This window comes from Neofelis nebulosa, chromosome 2 (assembly GCF_028018385.1).
Source record: "Neofelis nebulosa isolate mNeoNeb1 chromosome 2, mNeoNeb1.pri, whole genome shotgun sequence".
Taxonomy (NCBI): domain Eukaryota; kingdom Metazoa; phylum Chordata; class Mammalia; order Carnivora; family Felidae; genus Neofelis; species Neofelis nebulosa.
Genome location: NC_080783.1, coordinates 56,364,091 through 56,388,971, shown reverse-complemented (window position 1 = coordinate 56,388,971; position 24,881 = coordinate 56,364,091). Strand labels below are relative to the sequence as shown.

Sequence of the window (24,881 nt, the reverse complement as noted above, 5' to 3'; positions counted from 1 at the left end):
TATGCTGACATTTCAGAGCCTGGAGCCTACTTCAGATTCTGTTCTCCCCCTCTCTCTACCCCTCCCTTGCTCACGCTGTGTGTCTCTCTGTCTCTCAATAATAAATAAATGTTTACAAAAATTACAAAAAAACATAAAAGATGTTAATTAAAATGTACATATATATATCATCTTCATGTAAATTATTATGGAAATATAATACAATATTAAGTGAATTATATTTCATAAAAGTGAAGAGAATTATGAAAAAAGTAAAGCAGATGATATCTTATTCAGTCTTTAGAAAATGTAATCTTAAGAAAATGGGTATGTTAGTGGTGATATTAGCCATGAGGTTTTTCTGTAGAGATTTTTCCAAAGCTTTCTTCCATAACCTCCCTCTACAATGAGGAATGTGAAATTAGAAGAAAATATTGGGCAACAGTTCATAACAGGCTCATCTACAAATCCAGTCTCTGGATTGATACTCTTGAGATATTTTTGAATAGTTTGTTTTTATATAGGGACTATAGTTTTTATTGATAGCAACTTTAGTTTTAACGAGATTATGCCTGGTCTCTAATTTTCTTAATCTTATGTATGACCTTTACTTGGTTCAGTTTTGTTATGTTGGTGTTCTACTTGTTTGAAAAGCCTTTGAATTGGGTGAAGAATTATGATTGTAATAAAAAATTTGCTTGTCAGTTGTCATTTTCTTCTTCCTTGGGAATTATAGAGAATTAAAATGCTTTCTAATGAGTAAATCTTTGTTTATTTTGACATTAAAAAAAACTGAGATATAATTGACATGTAATTAATTTCAGGTATACCACATAATGACTCAAAATCTGTATATATTGTGAAATGATCACCACAGTAAGTCTGGTTAACATCCATCACCACACATATTTACAGGTTTTTTCTTGTGATGTAGTTTGAAATTTTATTTTTTTTAATTAAAAAAAATTTTTAATGTTTATTTTTGAGAGAGAGAAAAAGACAGAGTGCGAGTGAGGGAAGGGCAGGGAGAGAGGGAGACACAAAATCTGAAGCAAAATCTGAGCTCCAGGCTCTGAGCTGTCAGCACAGAGCCTGACGTGGGACTCAAACCCACGAACCGTGAGATCATGGCCTGAGCTGAAGTCAGACGCTTAACTGACTGAGCCACCACCCAGACACCCCTATTTTGAAATTTTAATGCAGCAAATAATTTCTGTGTAGAGAAGAGTTTTCTTTTCTTCATCATAGACTGCATAATTGAATTTGCAGTAAGATTTGTTATCAGTTTATTTTAGTAGCCCAGATATACTAGGGCACCATGCTAAAACACAGCATTAATAATAAATGCTGACAGAGTACTTCAGTACTTCAGCGTGGTTGCTTATTGTGTTCTGCACAGGTCCAGATCTTATGTAATGTTCAGAATTGAATCAATTATTGATTTGGCTGGAAATGCTTTTTAAGACAATGAAATTCAAAATACCATATTGTTTTGGAATACTAAAAACTGGTATAGTCATTAACTGTTACGTTAATATGTAGGTCAAGGTAGAGATTGGTGGTTACATGGAAATTGAAGGATTTAGAATGTTTGTAAACGCATCTTAGATTTTTTTATATACTTTATTAAGTGTCTACTACTAGTAGTGCCATTACTAGTGAACTTATTCTGTAAATTGATCTTTTCATCATAGCAGATTAATAATTGTGATTTTTCTAATATATGCAAAAATTTGTTTCCTATTCAAGTGAGTTTTATTTTAATTGCAGAATTTTTTAGACTGTCCTATTATGTAAACTAATAACATGTACAACATGAAGCATATTTGTACTCTAATTATATTTTTCTCCCTTTTTCCTTCTTTTTCCTTTGAATTCATTAAATGTAGTTGTTGCCCTTTGTGAAGCAGGTGCTGCTCATCAGAATGATTCTGTATTTGAAATATTAATTAATACATGGACATTTTGATCCATATTCATTCTATTTAAACTGATATACTGTTAGTGGGATCAGGTCTTTTAAATGATTGTGAAAGTTAATATCAATGATATACTATTCAGTTTTGAGATATTAAATGTAGTCTAATTTATGTATTTTTTTTTATTATTATTAGGCAAGAAGTTATGAAATGGAATGGATGGGGATATAATGATTCTAAGTTCTTCTTCAATAAGAAAGGCCAAGTTGAGTTGACTGGGAAAAGGTAACTGGTTGGTTTATTCTTTTCCTTTTTTTCCTCTTTCTTTCTATAAAAAATTTTAAACATAAATAACAAATGTATGTCATGTTAAATAACAGACATGCATAGAGAGGACAATATAATGACTCCTCCCTCGACTTAAAGTTATCAACATTTTGGGGTGCCTGGGTGGCTTGGTTGGTACACCATCCGATTTCGGCTCAGGTCATGATCTCATGATTTGTGGGTTTGAGCCGCACATTGGGCTCTGTGCTGATGGCTGAGAGCCTGGAGCCTGCTTCAGATTCTGTGTCTCCCTCTCTCTGTCCCTCCCTTGCTTGCACTCTGTCTCTTTCTCAAAAATAAATAAACATTAAAAAAATAAAAAGTAAATAAAGCTATCAACATTTTGACATAATTGCTCCTTCTTTTTTTGGTAGTAAATTCCATTGTGTCACTTCTAAATATTTACATATGTCTCCTTTGAAAGTGTAGGGATCTAATATTAGCTAATCATAATAATATCATTATCATATTTCCCAAAATAAGATAATTTTATAATATCTGATTATCCAGTCCACATTTCCCCTGATATCTAAAAAAATACCATTTTATAGGTAGGTAGTTTGAATCAGGATCCCACCCAATTTCCATGCCACTGACTTGTTCAAAGTAACTCCCAGTTTAAGACTGGGAATTTAGGGGCACCTGGGTGGCTCAGTCAGTTAAGTGTCTGACTCTTGGTTTCAGCTCAGGTCATGATCTCGTGGTTTTGTGAGTTCAAGCCTTATGTCAAACTCTGGTTGGGATTCTCTCTCTCCCTCTCTCTCTGCCCCTCCCCCACTTGCACTGTCTCTGTCTCTCTCAAAATAAGCAAACTTAAAAAATTTTTTTAAAAAGACTGGGAATTTACTTTTGGGTGTGGGTTATTATGGATGGTGAACAATTTTAGGTCTTTGTGAATATAAATAGTATTTTTAAAATTAATTTTCTGAGACACATTAGGGAAGAAGTGGTGAAGAAAGAACAATCATTTGTGTGATAACTTTCACATTTCTGAAATGTTTTTGGGAATGTGTTGATAAGAATTCTAAAGAATATTTGTATTGTTACTGTTCCGGATGCAGACAGAATTGTAAAGTAAGTTCTTAGTTGATTTTAAGAACCAATCCTGCCAAAGCTGGTATTTTGGGTTTGTCTGTTGAAATCGTTTTGGAAGGACAGTGAGTATAAACACGTAAGATTTGAATGCTGGCTCTATAAATTAAAAATTGAGAGTAGGTAAAAAATAGGATCAGATTTTTTTTTAATCTGTTCCAGGATTGTGTTTTGACTTAAAATCTATTGGGGATTAATATGATTAGGTTAATATTCTTAAAACTTACATGGTATGTCAATATATTGAAATACCAGTGAGAAATGTTTTATTCCTTTGGAGGAATTCTTTTTCTTTACAACATAATCATTCCAGTTTTCTGACTTGAACATACTTTGTAACTGAACAAAACCTCGGGAGTAGTAATTAGGAACTAATTGTAATGAAGGTGTGAAATGTACATTTGACACTTGCTTTTTAATAGGAAAAATAAATATTACACGTATTCTCATTCCCATCTTTAAGTTTGACTGGGAAGCATATTGGTGGAGGCTTAGTTAAGAAATTGTATAATTCGGGTAGGAGGAATTTCTGGTTAAAATTAAATTTACCAGTGTTCTAAATGTTGAACGTCCCACATTTTAAATAGAATAATGTCTAATACAGAAACTTATCAGTGTAGAAGCTGGCTTTGCCAAATCTTCTGAGGGGAAAAGAAATCTTCTGAACTTAGAAAATCAACTTCCTCTCCTTTCAGATACTGTCCTCATTTCTTCCTTTCTTTGGATCTTGAGAGAATAGCATCTTTATTTTATGGGAGGGGGCAAATAGTCCCTTATGCACAGTGCTGTTGAAAGCATTAGACACTTACTTCTGTAGGGTACTGTAGGCTATTTAGTGGTTTGTGTTGGAAGCGTATGTGTGTAAAATGAACGATTAGTCACAGAAAATATCTCAAGTAATTACATTTTAGTAATGCCATGGGTTCAGAATCTGGTTCTTATTTCTGGTGTTCTGACACTTGATTTGTCAGTTTTCACAGAGAGGATCAGGTTTTAGAGGTCTGACATGTGCCACACTCACAGTACACTCATTAAAAACATTAGAACCCCAGTGTATTTATTCATAGTTAGATTCCTTTTTCAGTGTAGAGAGCACTTGTTAAAGCCCTTTCTGATTTTAAGATATATAGAATACAAAATTTGTAATTCAGATGTTGTTCAGAGAGCATAGATTAAGAGCAAAGGAGATTCTGTGGTCTTAAGAGAGATTTTTATCCAGGTTGTAATAGAACCGGAGAATTTTATATGTTCGACTTCAGACTTTGGAAGATTGCTGCTGCTGCCATTCTAACCAGAATGACTTCCTTAAAGGCCTCATTTCTTTGTATTAACTCCTGAGTTGGGTCCAGTGGGAGAAAGGGGAATAGAATGGGGTGCATCCAACTGGCAGAGCCTAGAAGGGAGACCAGTAAAGTAGATATCAGGTACATTTGCTTTAGTGGAAGGTAGCCTTTGCTCCTCACTACGACTCATCCGGAGGGTAGCTCTCCAAATACAGAAATGGAATTTAAATGCTCTAGGATTAAATACGTACTACATAAACTATTTAATAACTAAAGCCAATAACTAAATAATATTCAGTTCCCATTTTAGTGCTGCCAGAAGTACCATTACCACAGAGGATAATAAACTGGATTGAATTGGATCATAGCTTTCTGTTAACCTAGTCTAGTTTCCTGGGGATAATGGTTGAATTAGTAGATTTGTCTGATTTGTATCAGAAAACATTTACAAACATTCTTAAAGATAATAATAGCTATTTCTTAATTGAATGGCTACTGAATTATCTTAAAATAACCCTAAGATGGGTAGTCATATTTTCTTAAAAATAATTAGGGGATTGAGGGTGAGAGAGGTTAAATAGCTTACGTGAGGTCACTTGCTCAGTGGAAAGTTGTGAGTGATACCCAAATGTTTTTAAGCTTCATTCTTGTGCCGTTTCTGTTGTTATTGTGCTTCTGCAGATAACCATACTCATTCATTGTACTGATCTTGTTTTCTCTCCAAACTCTGGGAGCACTTTATGGTAGCCTTCTCTACCCCTATACAGTAGCACAGTAAAGCTAGTCATCTTGTAAAAAATTACCCTGTGACAAAAATTGCTGTTGTTCTAGTGGAAGGCACAGGGCATAAGCAAAAGAAGGTTGTGATATTCTTCAAAGAGAAAATGGAATTTGTGACTAGAAAGGATGAATTATAAGAAAATACTGATCTAAACTGAACAAATCTTTGCTCTCTATAACTGCATAGAAAACATGAATAAAATACCCAAGAATGAAATAAAACAGAGCTGGGGAAAAAGAATTCTTAGGTGCCAGAAACCAAGAGTGAGTTTTAATGAAAATTTATGGGGATTCCATTTCCATTATTTCTGATCCAAATAAATTTTTATAAGCAAATGCGGTTGATTGTATGTAGTTTGGGGAGGGCAACACTGACATTTCAAACCCAGCCAAAGAAGCAATTATTATAAGCTGTTCTAGATCTTTGGGAAATATCATAAGTTTTTTCCTGAACACAGTCTTATCTTTTGAACATATTTGTAATTTGTCAGTTTATAAATCCTTAGTTTTTTTTTTTTTTTTTTTTTTTAAGTTTATTTATTTATGTGGCAGGGGGGTCAGAGAGAGAGGGAGAGAGAGGAAATCCCAAGCAGGCTTTGCGCTGTTAGCACAGAACCCCGTGCGGGGCTCGAACTCACTAACCATAAGGTCATGACCTGAGCCCAAATCAAGAGTCTGAGGCTTAACTGACTGAGCCACCCAGGCACCCCTAAATCCTTAGATTTAGAATCTTGCTATTCTTACTCCTTCTAGATATAGATGAATTGAGTCCTCATGGGTTTAAGCAGCAGAAGGCAGTACTTCAGAGCTAATGCTGTAGCTTTCTACAAACTAAAATTTTTGAAAAGTGTCATTTTTCTTGGACTTTAAAGGTATTATACATTAATTGGTGCTTACAAAGCACAAGTTAGTGTTTAGATGGAGAGACTTTGGGTTTGTTGTACTTTATATTTTCAGTGGTATTAAAGTTTTATCTGATTATAAAAGACTTTTAAATTGCTTAGCAATTGTGGAACTTACTCTGGGATAGATAGTTGTGTGTACTAATAGTTTGCTGCCTCTGTGCACTGCCGCAGAGTGAGAGTACTTTGTCTTTAGTCACAGTAAATCTTGATGTGCACTTCATTCTTGGATATTTATGTTCACAGAATTTTCTTTCCAGACAGTGATTTCTTTGGTCTTAAAAGCTTCCCCTGGTTCTATATCTTCCACAATATAGGTCAGTTCTGTCCTGAGGAAAGGTGGTGAGTTGATCTCACCTTATATTTTACAACAAGAACTATTTCTTTTTTTTTTTAATTTTATTTTTAATGTTTATTTTTGAAACAGAGAGAGAGAGAGACAGAGCATGAGCAGAGGAGGGGCAGAGAGAGAGGGAGACAGAATCTGAAGCAGCTTTCAGGCTCTGAGCTGTCAGCACGGAGCCCAACGCAGGGTTTGAACTCACAAGCCGTGAGATCATGACCTGAGTCGAAGTTGGGTGTTTAACCAACTGAGCCACCCACGTGCCCCAACAATAACCATTTCGTAAAGTTTTCAAACTAATCTTCAACCATGAGTAAAGATCCATTTAAGAGTCACCTGTTTCCAGCGAGGGGAAGATGGGGGCGTAGGAGGATGCTGGACTCCCCGCGCGTCCTGCCGATCACTTAGATTCCACCTACACCTGCCTAACTAACCCAGAAAACTACCAGAAGACTAGCAGAACCATTCTCCGGAGCCAAGCACAGATGAGAGGCCCACGGAAGAGGGTAGGAAGGGCGGCGAGGCGGTGCGCGCTCCATGGACTAGCGGGAGGGAGCCGGGGTGGAGGGGCAGTCTGCTGGCCAAGCAGAGCCCCCGAGTCTGGCTTGCAAAAGCGGAGGGGCCTGACGGAGTGTGTTCCGACAGCAAGCGCGACTTAGCATCTGGGAGGTCATAAGTTAACAGCTCTGCTCGGAAAGCGGGAAGGCTGGAGGACAAAGGGAGGGAGAGTTCCTGAGCCCCCGGACAACAGAGCTCAGTTTGTTGGGGAACAAAGGCGCTAACCAGCGCCATCTCCCTCGCCCATCCCCCAGCCAAAATCCCAAAGGGAACCAGTTTCTGCCAGGGAACTTGCTTGCTCCCCGCAAACACCCAACGCTGTGCTTCTGCGGAGCCAACCCTCCGGCAGCGGGTCTGACTCCCTCCCACTGCCACAGGGCCCCTCCTGAAGTGGATCACCTAAGGAGAAGCAAGCTAAGCCTGCCCCTCTTACCCCCGTGCACCTTGCCTACCCACCCTAGCTAATATGCCAGATCCCCAGCACGACAAGCCTGGCAGTGTGCAAGTCGCCCAGATGGGCCACGCCACCCCACAGTGAATCCCGCCCCAGGAGAGGGGAAGAGAAGGCACACACCAGTCTGACTATGGCCCCAGCGGTGGGCTGGGGGCGGACATCAGGTCGGACTGCGGCCCCGCCCACCAACTCCAGTTACACACCACAGCACAGGGGAAGTGCCCTGCAGGTCCGCACCACTCCAGGAACTATCCAAAATGACCAAACGGAAGAATTCCCCTCAGAAGAATCTCCAGGATATAACAACAGCTAATGAACTGATCAAAAAGGATTTAAATAATATAACAGAAAGTGAATTTAGAATACTAGTCATAAAATTAATCGCTGGGCTTGAAAACAGTATACAGGACAGCAGAGAATCTCTTGCCACAGAGATCAAGGGACTAAGGAACAGTCAGGAGGAGCTGAAAAACGCTTTAAACGAAATGCAAAACAAAATGGAAACAACGACGGCTCAGATTGAAGAGGCAGAGGAGAGAATAGGTGAACTAGAAGATAAAGTTATGGAAAAAGAGGAAGCTGAGAAAAAGATAAAAAAATCCAGGAGTATGAGGGGAAAATTAGAGAACTAAGTGATACACTAAAAAGAAATAATATACACATAATTGGTATCCCAGAGGAGGAAGAGAGAGGGAAAGGTGCTGAAGGGGTACTTGAAGAAATTATAGCTGAGAACTTCCCTGACCTGGGGAAGGAAAAAGGCATTGAAATCCAAGAGGCACAGAGAACTCCCTTCAGACGTAACTTGAATCGATCTTCTGCACGACATATCATAGTGAAACTGGCAAAATACAAGGATAAAGAGAAAATTCTGAAAGCAGCAAGGGATAAACATGCCCCAACATATAAAGGGAGACCTATAAGACTCGTGACTGATCTGTCTTTTGAAACTTGGCAGGCCAGAAAGGATTGGCACGAGATCTTCAATGTGCTGAACAGAAAAAAAATATGCAGCCGAGAATCCTTTATCCAGCAAGTCTGTCATTTAGAATAGAAGGAGAGCTAAAGGTCTTCCCAAACAAACAAAAACTGAAGGAATTTGTCACCACGAAACCAGCCCTACAAGAGATCCTAAGGGGGATCCTGTGAGACAAAGTACCAGAGACATCGCTACAAGCATAAAACATACAGACATCACAATGACTCTAAACCCGTATCTTTCTATAATAACACTGAATGTAAATGGATTAAATGCGCCAACCAAAAGACATAGGGTATCAGAATGGATAAAAAAACAAGACCCATCTATTTGCTGTCTACAAGAGACTCATTTTAGACCTGAGGACACCTTTAGATTGAGAGTGAGGGGATGGAGAACCATTTATCATGCTACTGGAAGCCAAAAGAAAGCTGGAGTAGCCATACTTATATCAGACAAACTAGACTTTAAATTAAAGGCTGTAACAAGAGATGAAGAAGGGCATTATATAATAATTACAGGGTCTATCCATCAGGAAGAGCTAACAGTTATAAATGTCTATGCGCCGAATACGGGAGCCCCCAAATATATAAAACAATTACTCATAAACGTAAGCAACCTTATTGATAAGAATGTGGTCATTGCAAGGGACTTTAACACCCCACTTACAGAAATGGATAGATCATCTAGACACACGGTCAATAAAGAAACAAGGGCCCTGAATGACACATTGGATCAGATGGACTTGACAGATATATTTAGAACTCTGCATCCCAAAGCAACAGAATATACTTTCTTCTCGAGTGCACATGGAACATTCTCCAAGATAGATCATATACTGGGTCACAAAACAGCCCTTCATAAGTTTACAAGAACTGAAATTATACCATGCATACTTTCAGACCACAATGCTATGAAGCTTGAAATCAACCACAGGAAAAAGTCTGGAAAACCTCCAAAAGCATGGAGGTGAAAGAACACCCTACTATGAGTGAGTGGGTCAACCAGGCAATTAGAGAAGAAATTAAAAAATATATGGAAACAAATGAAAATGAAAATACAACAATCCAAACGCTTTGGGACGCAACGAAGGCAGTCCTGAGAGGAAAATACATTGCAATCCAGGCCTATCTCAAGAAACAAGAAAAATCCCAAATACAAAATCTAACAGCACACCTAAAGGAAACAGAAGCAGAACAGCAAAGGCAGCCTAAACCCAGCAGAAGAAGAGAAATCATAAAGATCAGAGCAGAAATAAACAATATAGAATCTAAAAAAACTGTAGACCAGATCAACGAAACCAAGAGTTGGTTTTTTGAAAAAATAAAATTGACAAACCTCTAGCCAGGCTTCTCAAAAAGAAAAGGGAGATGACCCAAATAGATAAAATCATGAATGAAAATGGAATTATTACAACCAATCCCTCCGAGATACAAACAATTATCAGGGAATACTATGAAAAATTATATGCCAACAAATTGGACAACCTGGAAGAAATGGACAAATTCCTAAACACGCACACTCTTCCAAAACTCAATCAGGAGGAAATAGAAAGCTTGAACAGACCCATAACCAGCGAAGAAATTGAATAGGTTATCAAAAATCTCCCAACAAATAAGAGTCCAGGACCAGATGGCTTCCCAGGGGAGTTCTACCAGACGTTTAAAGCAGAGATAATACCTATCCTTCTCAAGCTATTCCAAGAAATAGAAAGGGAAGGAAAACTTCCAGACTCGTTCTATGAAGCCAGTATTACTTTGATTCCTAAACCAGACAGAGACCCAGTAAAAAAAGAGAACTACAGGCCAATATCCCTGATGAATATGGATGCAAAAAATTCTCAATAAGATACTAGCAAATCGAATTCAACAGCATATAAAAGGAATTATTCACCATGATCAAGTGGGACTCATTCCTGGGCTGCAGGGCTGGTTCAACATTCGCAAATCAATCAACGTGATACATCACATTAATAAAAGAAAAGATAAGAACCATATGATCCTGTCAATCAATGCAGAAAAGGCCTTTGACAAAATCCAGCACCCTTTCTTAATAAAAACCCTGGAGAAAGTCGGGATAGAAGGAACATACTTAAACATCATAAAAGCCATTTATGAAAAGCCCACAGCTAACATCATCCTCAATGGAGAAAAACTGAGAGCTTTATCCCTGAGATCAGGAACACGACAGGGATGCCCACTCTCACCGCTGTTGTTTAACATAGTGTTGGAAGTTCTAGCATCAGCAATCAGACAACAAAAGGAAATCGGCATCAAAATTGGCAAAGATGAAGTCAAGCTTTCGCTTTTTACAGATGACATGATATTATACGTGGAAAATCCGATAGACTCCACCAGAAGTCTGCTAGAACTGATACATGAATTCAGCAAAGTTGCAGGATACAAAATCAATGTACAGAAATCAGTTGCATTCTTATACACTAACAATGAAGCAACAGAAAGACAAATAAAGAAACTGATCCCATTCACAATTGCACCAAGAAGCATAAAATACCTAGGAATAAATCTAACCAAAGATGTAAAAGATCTGTATGCTGAAAACTATAGAAAGCTTATGAAGGTAATTGAAGAAGATATAAAGAAATGGAAAGACATTCCCTGCTCATGGATTGGAAGAATAAATATTGTCAAAATGTCAATACTACCCAAAGCTATCTACACATTCAATGCAATCCCAATCAAAATTGCACCAGCATTCTTCTCGAAACTAGAACAAGCAATTCTAAAATTCATATGGAACCACAAAAGGCCCCGAATAGCCAAAGTAATTTTGAAGAAGAAAACCAAAGCAGGAGGCATCACAATCCCAGACTTTAGCCTCTACTACAAAGTTGTCATCATCAAGACAGCATGGTATTGGCACAAAAACAGACACATAGACCAATGGAATAGAATAGAAACCCCAGAACTAGACCCACAAATGTATGGCCAACTAATCTTTGACAAAGCAGGAAAGAATATCCAATGGAAAAAAGACAGTCTCTTTAACAAATGGTGCTGGGAGAACTGGACAGCAACATGCAGAAGGTTGAAACTAGACCACTTTCTCACACCATTCACAAAAATAAACTCAAAATGGATAAAGGGCCTGAATGTGAGACAGGAAACCATCAAAACCGTAGAGGAGAAAGCAGGAAAAGACCTCTCTGACCTCAGCCGTAGCAATCTCTTACTCGACACATCCCCAAAGGCAAGGGAATTAAAAGCAAAAATGAACTACTGGGACCTTATGAAGATAAAAAGCTTCTGCACAGCAAAGGAAACAACCAACAAAACTAAAAGGCAACCAACAAAATGGGAAAAGATATTTGCAAATCACATGTCGGACAAAGGGCTAGTATCCAAAATCTATAAAGAGCTCACCAATCTCCACACCCGAAAAACAAATAACCCAGTGAAGAAATGGGCAGAAAACATGAATAGACACTTCTCTAAAGAAGACATCCGGATGGCCAACAGGCACATGAAAAGATGCTCAACGTCCCTACTTATCAGGGAAATACAAATCAAAACCACACTCAGATATCATCTCACGCCAGTCAGAGTGGCCAAAATGAACAAATCAGGAGACTATAGATGCTGGAGAGGATGTGGAGAAACAGGAACCCTCTTGTACTGTTGGTGGGAATGCAAAATGGTGCAGCCACTCTGGAAAACTGTGGAGATTCCTCAGAAAATTAAAAATAGACCTACCCTATGACCCAGCAATAGCACTACTAGGAATTTACCCAAGGGATACAGGAGTACTGATGCATAGGGGCACTTGTACCCCAATGTTTATAGCAGCACTCTCAACAATAGCCAAATTATGGAAAGAGCCTAAATGTCCATCAGCTGATGAATGGATAAAGAAATTGTGGTTTATATACACAATGGAGTACTACATGGCAATGAGAAAGAACGAAATATGGCCCTTTGTAGCAACGTGGATGGAACTGGAGAGTGTGATGCTAAGTGAAATAAGCCATACAGAGAAAGACAGATACCATATGGTTTCACTCTTATGTGGATCCTGAGAAACTTAACAGAAACCCATGGGGGAGGGGAAGGAAAAAAAAAAAAGAGGTTAGAGTGGGAGAGAGCCAAAGCATAGGAGACTCTTAAAAACTGAGAAGAAACTGAGGGTTGATGGGGGGTGGGAGGGAGGGGAGGGTGGGTGATGGGTATTGAGGAGGGCACCTTTTGGGATGAGCACTGGGTGTTGTATGGAAACCAATTTGACAATAAATTTCATATATTGGAAAAGTAAAAAAAATTAAAAAAAAAAAAAAGAGTCACCTGTTTCAATAATTGGTACAAGCACCTGGCTTTCCTCTTATCACATTTCTGGCAAAATTTTCCTATTTTTTGCCCATATATTCATCCTATCAATTAAGTGTCTTTGTAGGTTTAACTAAACTAGATTGTAAGTTTCTTAAGAACTGAAGTTATAATATTAATTCTGTGTGTCCTACAGTGCTCAGTACAGTCTTATATGAGTGTAATATGCTTTTCATAATTCTGGATATATATCTAAACTATTTTACTGTAATAAGTTGTTCCATAGCTGTTTCTTCAGGTAAATACTGCTGATTCCTTTAACTTTTCTTATAATGTTTCTTTTCAGTCAATTTACTTCTTTGATTTCAAAGTTTTAATTTTTACTTCATGATCTTTTGTGAGATTTTTGGAACCCTTGGCAGTATGCTAGGTTTATGATTATGAAGTCAGGTTTCTTTTACTGTTTTTCAAATCCTGGGGCATTAGGTGCAAGAAAAAGTACAATTGAAAAATTTACATTCTGACATGGATCTCTTGTATGTTTTGTGCTGGACTTGTAGTTAATGGAGCAAAATCTTAAATAGAATATTCTGTGCAAGATACTTCTTCAAAGTCTGAAATACAATGCATTTAGATGTAGAAGTATATTGTGTTTTTCTTAGTGGTAGACTGTAGTTTTAAATTTTGCATGAAACAGTAACACCAACTCTATCTGTTAATCCAAGTATCTTGAAGGGGTCACCTTTTTATTTTATCGGTAATGTTATTTGTTAAGGGATTCACAATGGTCTGATTCTGTCATGAATATCAAGTTTCTAATAACTTTACAGGGACTCAAATTAATTGTACATTTAACATATAAAGATCCGGCAATAAACCTAATAGTTCCAAACTGGTCTTTTTGGAGAGCATAACTAACACATAGCGGTGGCATATCTGTTATAACCAGCTTTCCAGAATTTGTACTGTTACTTCAGCTGAAATGAAGAAAATTTTATATGCTGAATGACTATCTTTAGTTGTTTTAGCTATGAGTCTTATACTTTCTTCCATTCCAGTTTCTTTAGATTTATGAAAACATATTATAGTACTTCAAACATACCCGTTTAGTTTGATTTTTAGCACTTGTGATTTTTTTTTAGCATGAAAAGAAACTTAACTAGTTAAAACATATGTGTTCCTTATGTATTTTTTCTCCTTTCCACTGTCATTTTTGTTTTGTTAATGTTTATGTAAAGACTATTTGAACCTCTCTTACACTGTTGGTGGGAATGCAAACTTGTACAGCTACTCTGGAAAACAGTGTGGAGATTCCTCAGAACGTTAAAGATTGAACTGCCCTATGACCCAGCAATTGTACTACTAGGTATTTATCCAAAGGATACAAAAATACTGATTGGAAGGGGGCACATGCACCCCAATGTCTATAACAGCGCTATCAACAACAGCCAAATTATGGAAAGAGCCCAAATATCTATTGATTGATGAATGGATAAAGATGTGGTGTGTGTATATATGTATATACACATATACATACATATGATGGAATATTACTCAGCCATCAAAAAGAATGAAGTCTTGCCATTTGCAACAATGTGGATGGAACTAGAGTGTATTATACTAAGCAAAATAAGTCAGAGAAAGATAAATATCATATGATTTCACTCCTATTTGATATTTTATTTTTTTTATTTTAATTTTTTTATTTTTTTTAATTTTTTTTTTAACGTTTATTTTTATTTTTGAGACAGAGAGAGACAGAGCATGAACAGAGGAGGGGCAGAGAGAGAGGGAGACACAGAATCCGAAACAGGCTCCAGGCTCTGAGCTGTCAGCACAGAGCCCGACGCGGGGCTCAAACTCACGGACCGTGAGATCATGACCTGAGCCGAAGTCGGACACCCAACCGACCGAGCCACCCAGGCGCCCCCCTATTTGATATTTTAAAAAACAGATCAATATAGAGGAAGGGAAGGAAAAATAAAATGAGATAAAAACAGAGAAGGGAGTACCTGGAGGGTCAGTAGGTTGAGTGTCCAGCTTTTCATTCGTCTTAGGTCATGATCCTTGGGTTGTGGGATGGAGCTCCATGTCAGGCTCTGTGCTGACCATGGAGGCTGCTTGGGATTCTCTCTCTTCCTCTGCCCCTACCCTGCTTGTGTGCTCTCTCTCTTAAAAAAGAAATAATAAAAAAATCATAGAGGGGGCAAACCATGAGACTATTAACTATAGAGAACAAACTGAGGGTTGCTGGAGGGGAGGTGGGTAGGGGGTGGGCTAAATGGGTAATGAGCATTAAGGAGGGTGCCTGTGATGAGCACTGGGTGTTATATGTAAGTGATGAATCACTAAATTCTCCTGGAACCAATACTATGCAATATGTTAACTAGCTTGAATTTAAATGAAATCTTGGAAAGAAACAAAAAGTAATAATATAAAAAGAAAGACTGATTTGAGAATTTTATTTTATTTTATTTTATTTTATTTTATTTTATTTTATTTTATTCTTTCTTCAAAAAAAATTTTTTTAATGTTTATTTTTGAGACAGAGAGAGACAGAGCATGAATGAGGGAGGGTCAGAGAGGGAGACACAGAACCTGAAGCAGGCTCCAGGCTCCGAGCTGTCAGCACAGAGCCCGACGGGGGCTTGAACTCACAGACCGTGAAATCATGACCTGAGCTAAAGTCGGATGCTTAACCTACTGAGCCACCCAGGAACCCCTCCTTACAGCTGTTTAGTTATTTCCAGGATTTCACCGTTTTTGATGAGAAGCCAGTCATAATTTTTATTGTTATTACACTGTATGTAATGTGTCATTTTTCTCTAGATTCTTTTAACATTTGTATCCTCCTTCTCTTTCTCTCTCTTTATATTGCAATTTGACCATGATGTGTGTAGTGTGTTTCTTGGCATTTATCTTCTCAGTGTTCTCTGGCCTTCTTGAATTTGTAAATTTATGTCTTTCATCAAATTTGGAAACTTTCTGCCATTAATTTCTTCAAATACTGTTTATTTCCTTTCCCTTTTTTTTTCTTTTGCTTAGGACTCTATATGTATGTTATGTATATGTTATGTTTTATGTATGTTAGTCTTTTGCTGTTGTTCCATAGGTCCTTGAAGCTCTGTTTATTTTTTCAATCTTTTTCTTTGCTCTTCAGATTGTATGTGTTTTATTGCTCTGTCTGTAAGTTCACTGACATCTCCAGTCTGCCCTTGTGTTCCTCCAATGAATTTTTAAGAGTTTTAATTATAGAATTTCTATTTTGTTCTTTTTATAGTTTCTGTTTCTCTGCTGAGATTTTTTCTTTTACTCACTGGGAACATAGTTTCCCTTTTGCCCTTTAACATAGTTATAACTGTTTTAAAATGCTTGTGTGCTAGTTCCAGTATCTTAGATCATCAGAGTCAGTCCCTATTAATTGCCCTTTTTCTTGATTATGGATCATACTTTCTTGTTTGTCTTTGTCTAGTAACTTTGGAGTACATCTTGGACATTGTTAATGGTATGTTGTAGAAACTCTGTATTCCATTATATTCTTCCGAAGAGGCTTTATTTTTTTAACATCATCAAGTAATTAACTTGACTGTTCCTCAGATTCCCATTTCTTTCCTTTTGTGGTGGTGAGCAGCTGGGTTCTTTTAAACTTAGTTGGACTGCCTCGAGTCTGCTCCATACGTCAGTCAGACATCTGGAGAAAGTTTATGCATACATCACTCTCTGACTCTCTCCTTTCCTGTGATTTCTCTATACTCTTCCCAGCTCTTGTGTTCACTGCAAACACTGCCTTCTGGTTCTTCAAGGCAGGAAGACTAGAGGTTTTCTGTATTTTTGTTTCCTGTTATGGCACCAGCGGGGGCTGTCCCTCAGGCTAAAACTTGTTTTAAAAATAAAAAACATCTGGAAGGTATACTTTTCTAAGCCTATCACACCCCTTTATCCCCTGTTGCCTGTTTTTGTCTGCCTGTACTGCCTTCAGAGTTGGGTTTTGTTTTTGTTTTTTTTTGTCCAGAGTTTATAGTTATATGTGGGAGGGTCATTTTGGTAGGAACTACTTGACCATTACTAGAAGCCAATTTTAAGATTTAAATTTAAATGAAGATACCTTACTCCAGTGTTTTATTTTCTTTGTAATCTTAGGTACCCTCTTAGTGGCATGACTTTACCAACTTTTAGAGACTGGATCCAAAATACCCTTGGAGTAAGCCTGGAGCATAAAACTACCTCTAAAGTAAGAAATAAGAATGATTACTAGCATACTTAACTCTGTGTTGTGTCTCTGTGTGTGTGCACGTGCATGTGTTTAATCCTAAATCAGTTAGATTTATCTTTGTAATTTGTTATAATTGCTTTAATGCATTTGTTGTAATTTTTTTGTTAAGAAGTTTACTGGTTTAATTGGCCTTGCTAGGTTTTCTAGAGATGGCTTTTCAGCATCGCAGATATAGATCCTGATCTCAGAATTTATCTGAGAGTTGCCTGGCAAACTTTTTATGTTCTCTGAGGCTCAGTTACCTTAATTTGAGAAGTGAGAATACTTAACTGTCTGTTCTATGTCTCTTAGGGTGGTAGTGAAATGCAAATGAATGCATTCTGTGAGAGGACTGCTACAAAAGGATAAGTTGCTATCATTTTTAGGATATTTAATGAACTGACAGTAATCCAGGATTAATATAGGATAATTTGAAATAAAAATGTAATGTTACTTTTAATATCAAAACATTCACAATTTTAGAAGACTTACAAAAAAGTAAAAATTTGATTAAGGTATGAGTGATAAGATATTTAATGAACTGACAGTAATCCAGGATTAATATAGGATAATTTGAAATAAAAATGTAATGTTACTTTTAATATCAAAACATTCAGAATTTTAGAAGACTTACAAAAAAGTAAAAATTTGATTAAGGTATGAGTGATAGAGAACTTTGGTTTGTTCATGTAGTTTCATTTTTCTGTAGTTGAGGTTAAAAAACTTTAAACTGTATTCATATCAAACTAATGAAGTAGCATTTCTCTATATTATTATGATTTTCATTTATTGTTGTTATTATTTCTATGGCATGGTATTCTGCCTGTCCCTCTAAATTGGGTTTAAGTTCTATAAGTGCAGGGACTATGGCTTACACTGTATTCTTTTTTTTTTTAAGTTTGTTTTATTTTGAGAGAGAGAGTGCATTTGTGTGAATGGGGAGGGGAGAAAGGGAAAGAGAATCCCAAGCAGGCTCTGTGCTGTCAGCGCAGAGCCTAATGTTGGGCTCAATCTCACAGCTGTGAGATTGTGACCTGAGCCGAAATCAAGAGTCAGACACTTAACCGACTGAGCCACCCAGGTGCCTCTATGCTATATTCTCTGCTGTATCCAACACGCTATTGAGGGCTATAGGTATTTAGTGAGTACTTGTTTGCTTTATTTATAAATCCACCGTTACATGCCATTCTACTAAAGAAATTATGTGAACAGTTAATTCCTACCCCTCCAAAACCAAATTCTTTCAACTTTTCTTACAAGATTTCTTTTTTATTTCCTCAGTTCTTTCTTTTGGCTGTTTATAATTATCGTTTTTTACATTGATGTAATATGTATACCATTTTCAGAAATTTCACCAGTTTTCCATGTACTTTTTTCTGATTTTGAGCCCTTCTCAATTTTTAATAACTTAATAAAATCATAACAGTGTATCTTTTGTTGGGGTTCTCTGGTCATTTCCTCTCACTGTAATGTAAATTCCATGAGGTCAAGGATTTTTTTCCCTGATTATCTCACTGCTATATCCCCAAGGCCTAGAACAGTGCCTAGTATATAGCACACACTCAATAAATATTTCTTATATAATTGGATATTAAATACAGACTCTTTAATAAGATACCAACACTACATAAATATGTATTTTTTATACATCTTTTAAATGTTATTATAAAATATTATTATCAAATGTTTATTTTGAGAGGGAGGGAGAGAGAAAGAGAGCGAGATAGCAGGAGAGGGCCAGAGAGAGAGGGAGAGAGAGAATCCCAAGCAGGCTCTGCACTGACAGCACAGATCAAGGTGGGGCTTGAACTGTGAGACCATGACCTGAGCCAAAATCAGGAATCAGCTGCTTAACCATCTGAGCCACCCAGGTGCCTCTTTTACATATTCTTATATTTTCTTTTTTCCAGATACTGTATCATAGCTTTTTTTAATAGCAGATTTTATTTGGCCAGCCTTTTCTCTGTGGTAGGCATGGTATTTGGTGCTTTTCACAAAAATTACCATCTTTTGACCTTTCTAATTCCTTATGGTAGCTGTATAAGTTTAGTGGTGATAATCTCACTTAACAGATAAAGAAGCCAAGGCTCAGAGAAGTTGGGTGATTTGCCCAGTGTCACATAGCTTTAAAGTTGAAGATTTATTTTTCAGGTTACCTGTTAGTTGAAACTAAGTATCAAATTATAATTATGTTGTGAGTTTTAAAGCAGTTCTATAAAAATAGACGAGGTTTCTTGTTGATCATTTTAAAATGGTAATTGAAATCTAAGAAATGGTAAATTTTATCTGCAGATGAAAATGTAGATGATGCAAAAGTTAAGTAGCTTTTCCCCAGTTTCCTTGATCTAAAATGGAAGATTTGAGACTTTGCCATCTTCTTTGTTCTTGATTGCAATCTTCAAAAATAATGAGAAAGTGGGCCAAAGATGTGAAAGAGGAAACATAAGGCATCTATTACTTATATAGAGTATGATTAACCAGACCATTTGTAATTTGTTATTTATTGTCACAGAGTTGGTATCTGTATGGGTTGTTACTTTTCCATGCTTTTGTCTCAGTTACGTTTTATGGTCACTGTCTCTAACCAGGTATTCAAAAGTTATTTTTCTAGAAATAAGTCAAAGAAACCAATTTTATTTTCTAGGCATCCTTAAATCCTAGTGATACACCTCCTTCTATTGTAAATGAAGATTTTCTTCATGACCTTAAAGAAACTAATATTTCATATTCACAAGAAGCAGATGATCGAGTATTTAGAGCTCATGGTAAGCAACTTTATATAAGCAGTGTTTTTAATTTTAAAATTTCTTATAAATTAAGATGTTTTTAACATGTTCTTTTTTAAATACAAAACAGGTCATTGTCTTCATGAGATATTTTTGCTCAGGGAAGGAATGTTTCAGCGAATTCCTGATATAGTTTTATGGCCAAGTAAGTTTTTTTTTTTTCCTTTGTATCATTAATTTAGTATTGTGAAATCTTAAATAAATTTAGTTTTGGAAATACATACTTGTAAACATAGGAGTTGTAAAAAGTATAGGTAGCTGTATTTTTAGTGTACCAAAAGTTGTGTAATTCTTGATCTGATCTTCCTGAACTATTGGTTTTAATGATTGATTCTGTTGTTGCTGATTAAGTCTTCATTTTAAATGTAAATATCATATTGGAAGGTGGGTAGAAAAATGTATTTTTGGTTAGTTTGAAAGCTTAATGAAATTAATATTGATCAATGATGAATATTCAGATATAAAGAAACTCTTAACTATTGATTACTATAAACTAGTAAGTAATTTGTTGATATCACTTCATGGGCTGACAAGCATTGTCTTCAAATGGTGAAACAAGTTGTTTAAGATACCCATTGTCTTTGATATAAACAGTTAAATTCTGAAACATTAATTTCATTCCTGATTTTGGCTTGAGATAGAAGAAGGATGAGCTTTGTGTTGTTATTTTGCTCTTGCTGATGATTAGGCAGTATATTTATATATATGATTTTTGTACCCATCTCTTTTAGTAGAAAATTTAAGGTAGAATTGGTATATTTGTACCTTACTGTCCATAATTACCTTTTACAAAAGTTCCAGTGATCTGATCCTTTTTCCCCTTCAAACTCCATAAAGGAGTATAGGGAGTATTTTATTTTTCAAAATATTGTCTCATCTGTTTTTAGTTGTGATCCCTCTACTTCACAGGGAATATCTGAGGGGAAAAAAAGCATACTTTAATATGGAGGTAGGAGGGAGGTGACATACGTAGGGGGAAAATGCAAGAGCCTGTGTAGCTGAGATTAAATTACTTTGTTGATACCTGTGGGGTATATTCTTCTAGTGTTCTTTTAGTAGCTTTAGGCTACTTCATTACCAAGATTTGGGCAAGATTTATTCCATTTTTTTACTGGAAAAAAATGAAAGCAAAATTTATCAATTTTTGTTTCTCATAGGAAACCTTAATAGATGATCTTTTGATAAATCTTAAGTAGAACTTGGAGTGTGCCTTCTAGGTATTTTCTTCATGTGTCTGAATATTAAAGTACTGAGGATTTACCATAATGAAAATGTATGTCTTACTTTAGAAAATACAGATAGTTCTAAAAATCCAGATTTAGGAAACATGCAGAGTTAGTTGTTGTACAAAAGTTTCTTTGTTCTATAAAATCCGTTCTTTATGGCAGTCCCTACCAACCTTGTCCTTCTATTTTTTTTTTCCATGTTAGTTTTCAAACCAGGCCCTTATCAATGCATAGCTGAATTTTCGCAGCAGTCTATAATGTTGTCTCTCATACCTTGAGTTTCTTGTTCTTCCAGGTCACCCTATATATATATTCTTGAGAGGTTAGTTTTTCTAAAATATTCCCTTTGTCATCATGTTTCATACCTCAAGAATCTAGGTGAGCAGTGGGATGAAGGAGTGCCATGTCAGATGACGTGGTCAAAGAAACTTTTTGATTAGTTGACAATCCTAGAAGTAGTTTTGCCTTGTTAAAGGTTTTTGATAGTCATGTTTGGGTATTTTATTAGTTGTTAATAAACTAAGATTCCATTTAATACATTTTTTACCACAAATAGTAAGTTTTATAAATTTAATCTGAAAGCTTGAAAGTGAATCTTCATTAAAAATTGGAATGATACAAATGACATATTCCTAGCTTTAAACAAACCTAAGAAATGATAACTTTTATAGAGCAGTATTTTTACTTTCATAAATGGATATTCATTTGTATATTTTACATCCTTAAATTTCCCTTTCAATCCCTTAGCAAATAATACTTGATTTTTGCATAATTTCCTTGCCTCAAGTCTTTTTCTCTTCCTTGCCATTCCATGTTATCAGGAGATTAATCTTTCTCAGATAGTTTCTTTGCCATGCCAGCTCCCTGGCTTAATGCCCTCTTGCTAGCCAAATTGAGGTTTAGCATCTTATGCTTTGTATTTAAAGTCGCCTGCTGTCAGGTATTTGTTATTTATATAGTTTACACTCTGATAAAGAGTACTCTGCCAGTTGTGTACAATAGAAAGGAATATATGTGGTATATTATGTATAGTATTTTAAAATTTGTTTAAAAATAGAATGAAACACCATCAGTGAATGCAAAAATAAGTGGGTGAAAGTATGATGAGAAATATTTATATAGATTAAGTGTCTCCCTACAAGATACTTACTAATTAAAGCATTCTTATAGTAGAGAAACCTGGCAGATTTCTTTATAACCAAATGATGAAAGTTGACATTACTAGAAATGAGACCTGTCTATATCATGTGCCTCTAGATGTAGCTCTTAAGAAAGGCACAGCATCACTTCTGTGGAATTCCTGCCTAACTGTGTACCTGAATTTAACCATGAGGAGACATAGAAACCCAAATTGAGAGAGATTCTATGAAATAACTGACCCGTGCTTTTCAAAAGTGTCAAGGTCATGAGAATCCAAAATAGACCAAGGAACTGTCTTAGATTAAAGAAGAGTAAGGAGACGTGGCAGCTAAATGCAGCGTGTGATTGGCAGTTCCAGAAAAGGGGGCGTTAGTGGAACAATTGGCAAAATTTGAATAAGGTCTGTAAATTAGTTAATAGTATCGTGTAAGTGTAAATTGCTTGGTTTTGTTAATTGAACTATAGTTATGTAAGATATTAATATTTGTGGCTGCTGGGTGAAGGAAATTTTTTGTACCTTATTTGCAACTTTTTTGTAAGTATGAAATCATTTCAAAACAAGAAGTTAAAAAGATAAATAATAAACATTTTGTTTTAATATAGCCACTTAATGTGTTAAAGAGTACATAAATGATGAAAAAGACACTAAAGAACTTAATAGACCCTCATTTTGCAGGGTTACCTAGCGTTTACTCATGTCCCTGTGATTAATTTATTTCCCTTTTCTCAACAGCATGTCATGATGATGTAGTTAAGATTGTGAATCTAGCGTGCAAATATAACCTTTGTATCATACCAATTGGTGGTAGGTATTATGCCTTTTGAATTTTAATATTATGTAAATGTATTGTTTTTAATTTAAGATATTTATATTCTAAATATTTGTGCCATCCCTTTGAAAGCAAACATTCTTGTAATTATGATATGTTTTTTCTGAAAAATTGGTTTATGTTGTTCATTTTATAGTAGGTCTGTTTACCTGAACTGTTTGAGACATGTTGCTCATGGCTTCTTTCCCATATGGATGCTAGTTGACGCTGTGACTTAATGTTTAAACAAGAAAATGTTCCCACTTCAGCAATTACTTTATAACCTTTGTCTTTATGGAGAGAATGTTATTTTTCAAAGGCTAAATATACCCAATGTATACTTTTGAGAAGGAATGCTATGCAGTGTGAAAGATCAACTAAGGCAATGATGACCAGATCACAATACCTTTTAATGTTGAAAAACAGCATTGCTTTGCATTTAAAGACAAATTTGATCTCTCTTGATCTTTTATGAACCACATTCTTTTAATAATTTACACAAGCCAAAGGAAATTGCCTTCACTAACTCAGTTAGCATTGATGGAATGGAAGTGGGACCCCAACAAATCAGAAGCTCCAGATTCCTTCTTCCGCTTATACTTTGGGTTGAATTAAATTCATGGAGAAAAGGCACTACAGTGTCACTTTCAGGGAAATATTTTTCTGATATCAAAGGACTGTGATAAGCAAATAGTGTTTACTGAGAACACGGTATTATTTTGTACTGGTATTAAGAAAGCATTTTTCGTTTGATAACAAATGTTAATGTGAAACAGGAGTACTTTGTTTACATACTTCTATATATTATTTATTCTATATTAAAATCATCTTTTCACTATTGACATATAAATTTGTTTGAATATTGTGTAATCCAGGCAACTTTAACTTGTTTATATTCTAGTTTATTAAAGTCTTTCTGTATGAGAATATATTATTTCAAATGATAAATGAATCTCATAATTAAGGTAAGGTGTCTTTAGTTGAATTAGGAAGGGTATTTTTTCTTTTAAGCGATATCTCCACAGTAATCTTTAGCTTAGAACTTTTCTAATCATGTTTTTGGAGTTTCACAAATTGCTAGGGGCTTCACTTGAGTGTGCCCAGGGGATGGAGCCATATCCCATTGCTTTCAGCTCCATAATATTTCTTCATTTTGGCATGCAGCATAAAATAAAGGTGAGTTTGCTTTTAGTGTGTTAGCATTTGCAAATTACATTTTGCAAAGTAGAAATAGGTATTACTTTTCTAGTGGGCCTATTTATATACTTTGTATTAGGAATTTGCCCTAGAAACTTAGCTTAAAAAATAGAATATTAAACATAGCGTTGTTGTTTCCTATTTTGGCAGGAGGAACAAGTGTATCATACGGCTTAATGTGTCCTGCAGATGAGACAAGAACAATTATTTCTTTGGACACTTCACAAATGGTATATGAAAATTTTAGACTTATTTGAAGATAATGTTTGGTTTAAAAAACTCCTTATGACTCAGTCTTAGTAGTCATTATAAAGGTATATTTTTCATTTTGTTTTAAATTTATTTCATCATTATATTTCACCCTTGTCTTCAGGTCCCAGAAAGCTTAGTTCACTCACTTTTAGGCACAGATATTGGTGGTTTCTACCAAATTAGCCTGAGAAATTGTTAATTTGAGAGTCATGGATTGGACTATTGATACAGTAGATGACCTGATTTGTATTGTTAAAAGCAAAACACATAATATTGGTTAAAGTTAATTTGGAACACCAAAACTTGTCTCCCCAATTTGTTTT

At 35.9% G+C, this 24,881-nt stretch overlaps 1 protein-coding gene across 2 annotated transcripts in view; it reads left to right on the top strand.

Moving 5' to 3' along the window:
• The window catches only part of AGPS (alkylglycerone phosphate synthase), a 150,663-nt gene that overhangs the window by 32,525 nt on the left and 93,257 nt on the right, over positions 1 to 24,881 (top strand). For both annotated transcript variants that reach the window (XM_058713031.1, XM_058713040.1), the window contains exons 2-7: positions 2,094 to 2,183; positions 17,037 to 17,127; positions 19,793 to 19,913; positions 20,005 to 20,079; positions 23,034 to 23,105; positions 24,457 to 24,536. In XM_058713031.1, coding sequence (XP_058569014.1) covers positions 2,094 to 2,183; positions 17,037 to 17,127; positions 19,793 to 19,913; positions 20,005 to 20,079; positions 23,034 to 23,105; positions 24,457 to 24,536 — 529 coding nt within the window. The remainder of the gene's footprint in view (positions 1 to 2,093; positions 2,184 to 17,036; positions 17,128 to 19,792; positions 19,914 to 20,004; positions 20,080 to 23,033; positions 23,106 to 24,456; positions 24,537 to 24,881) is intronic.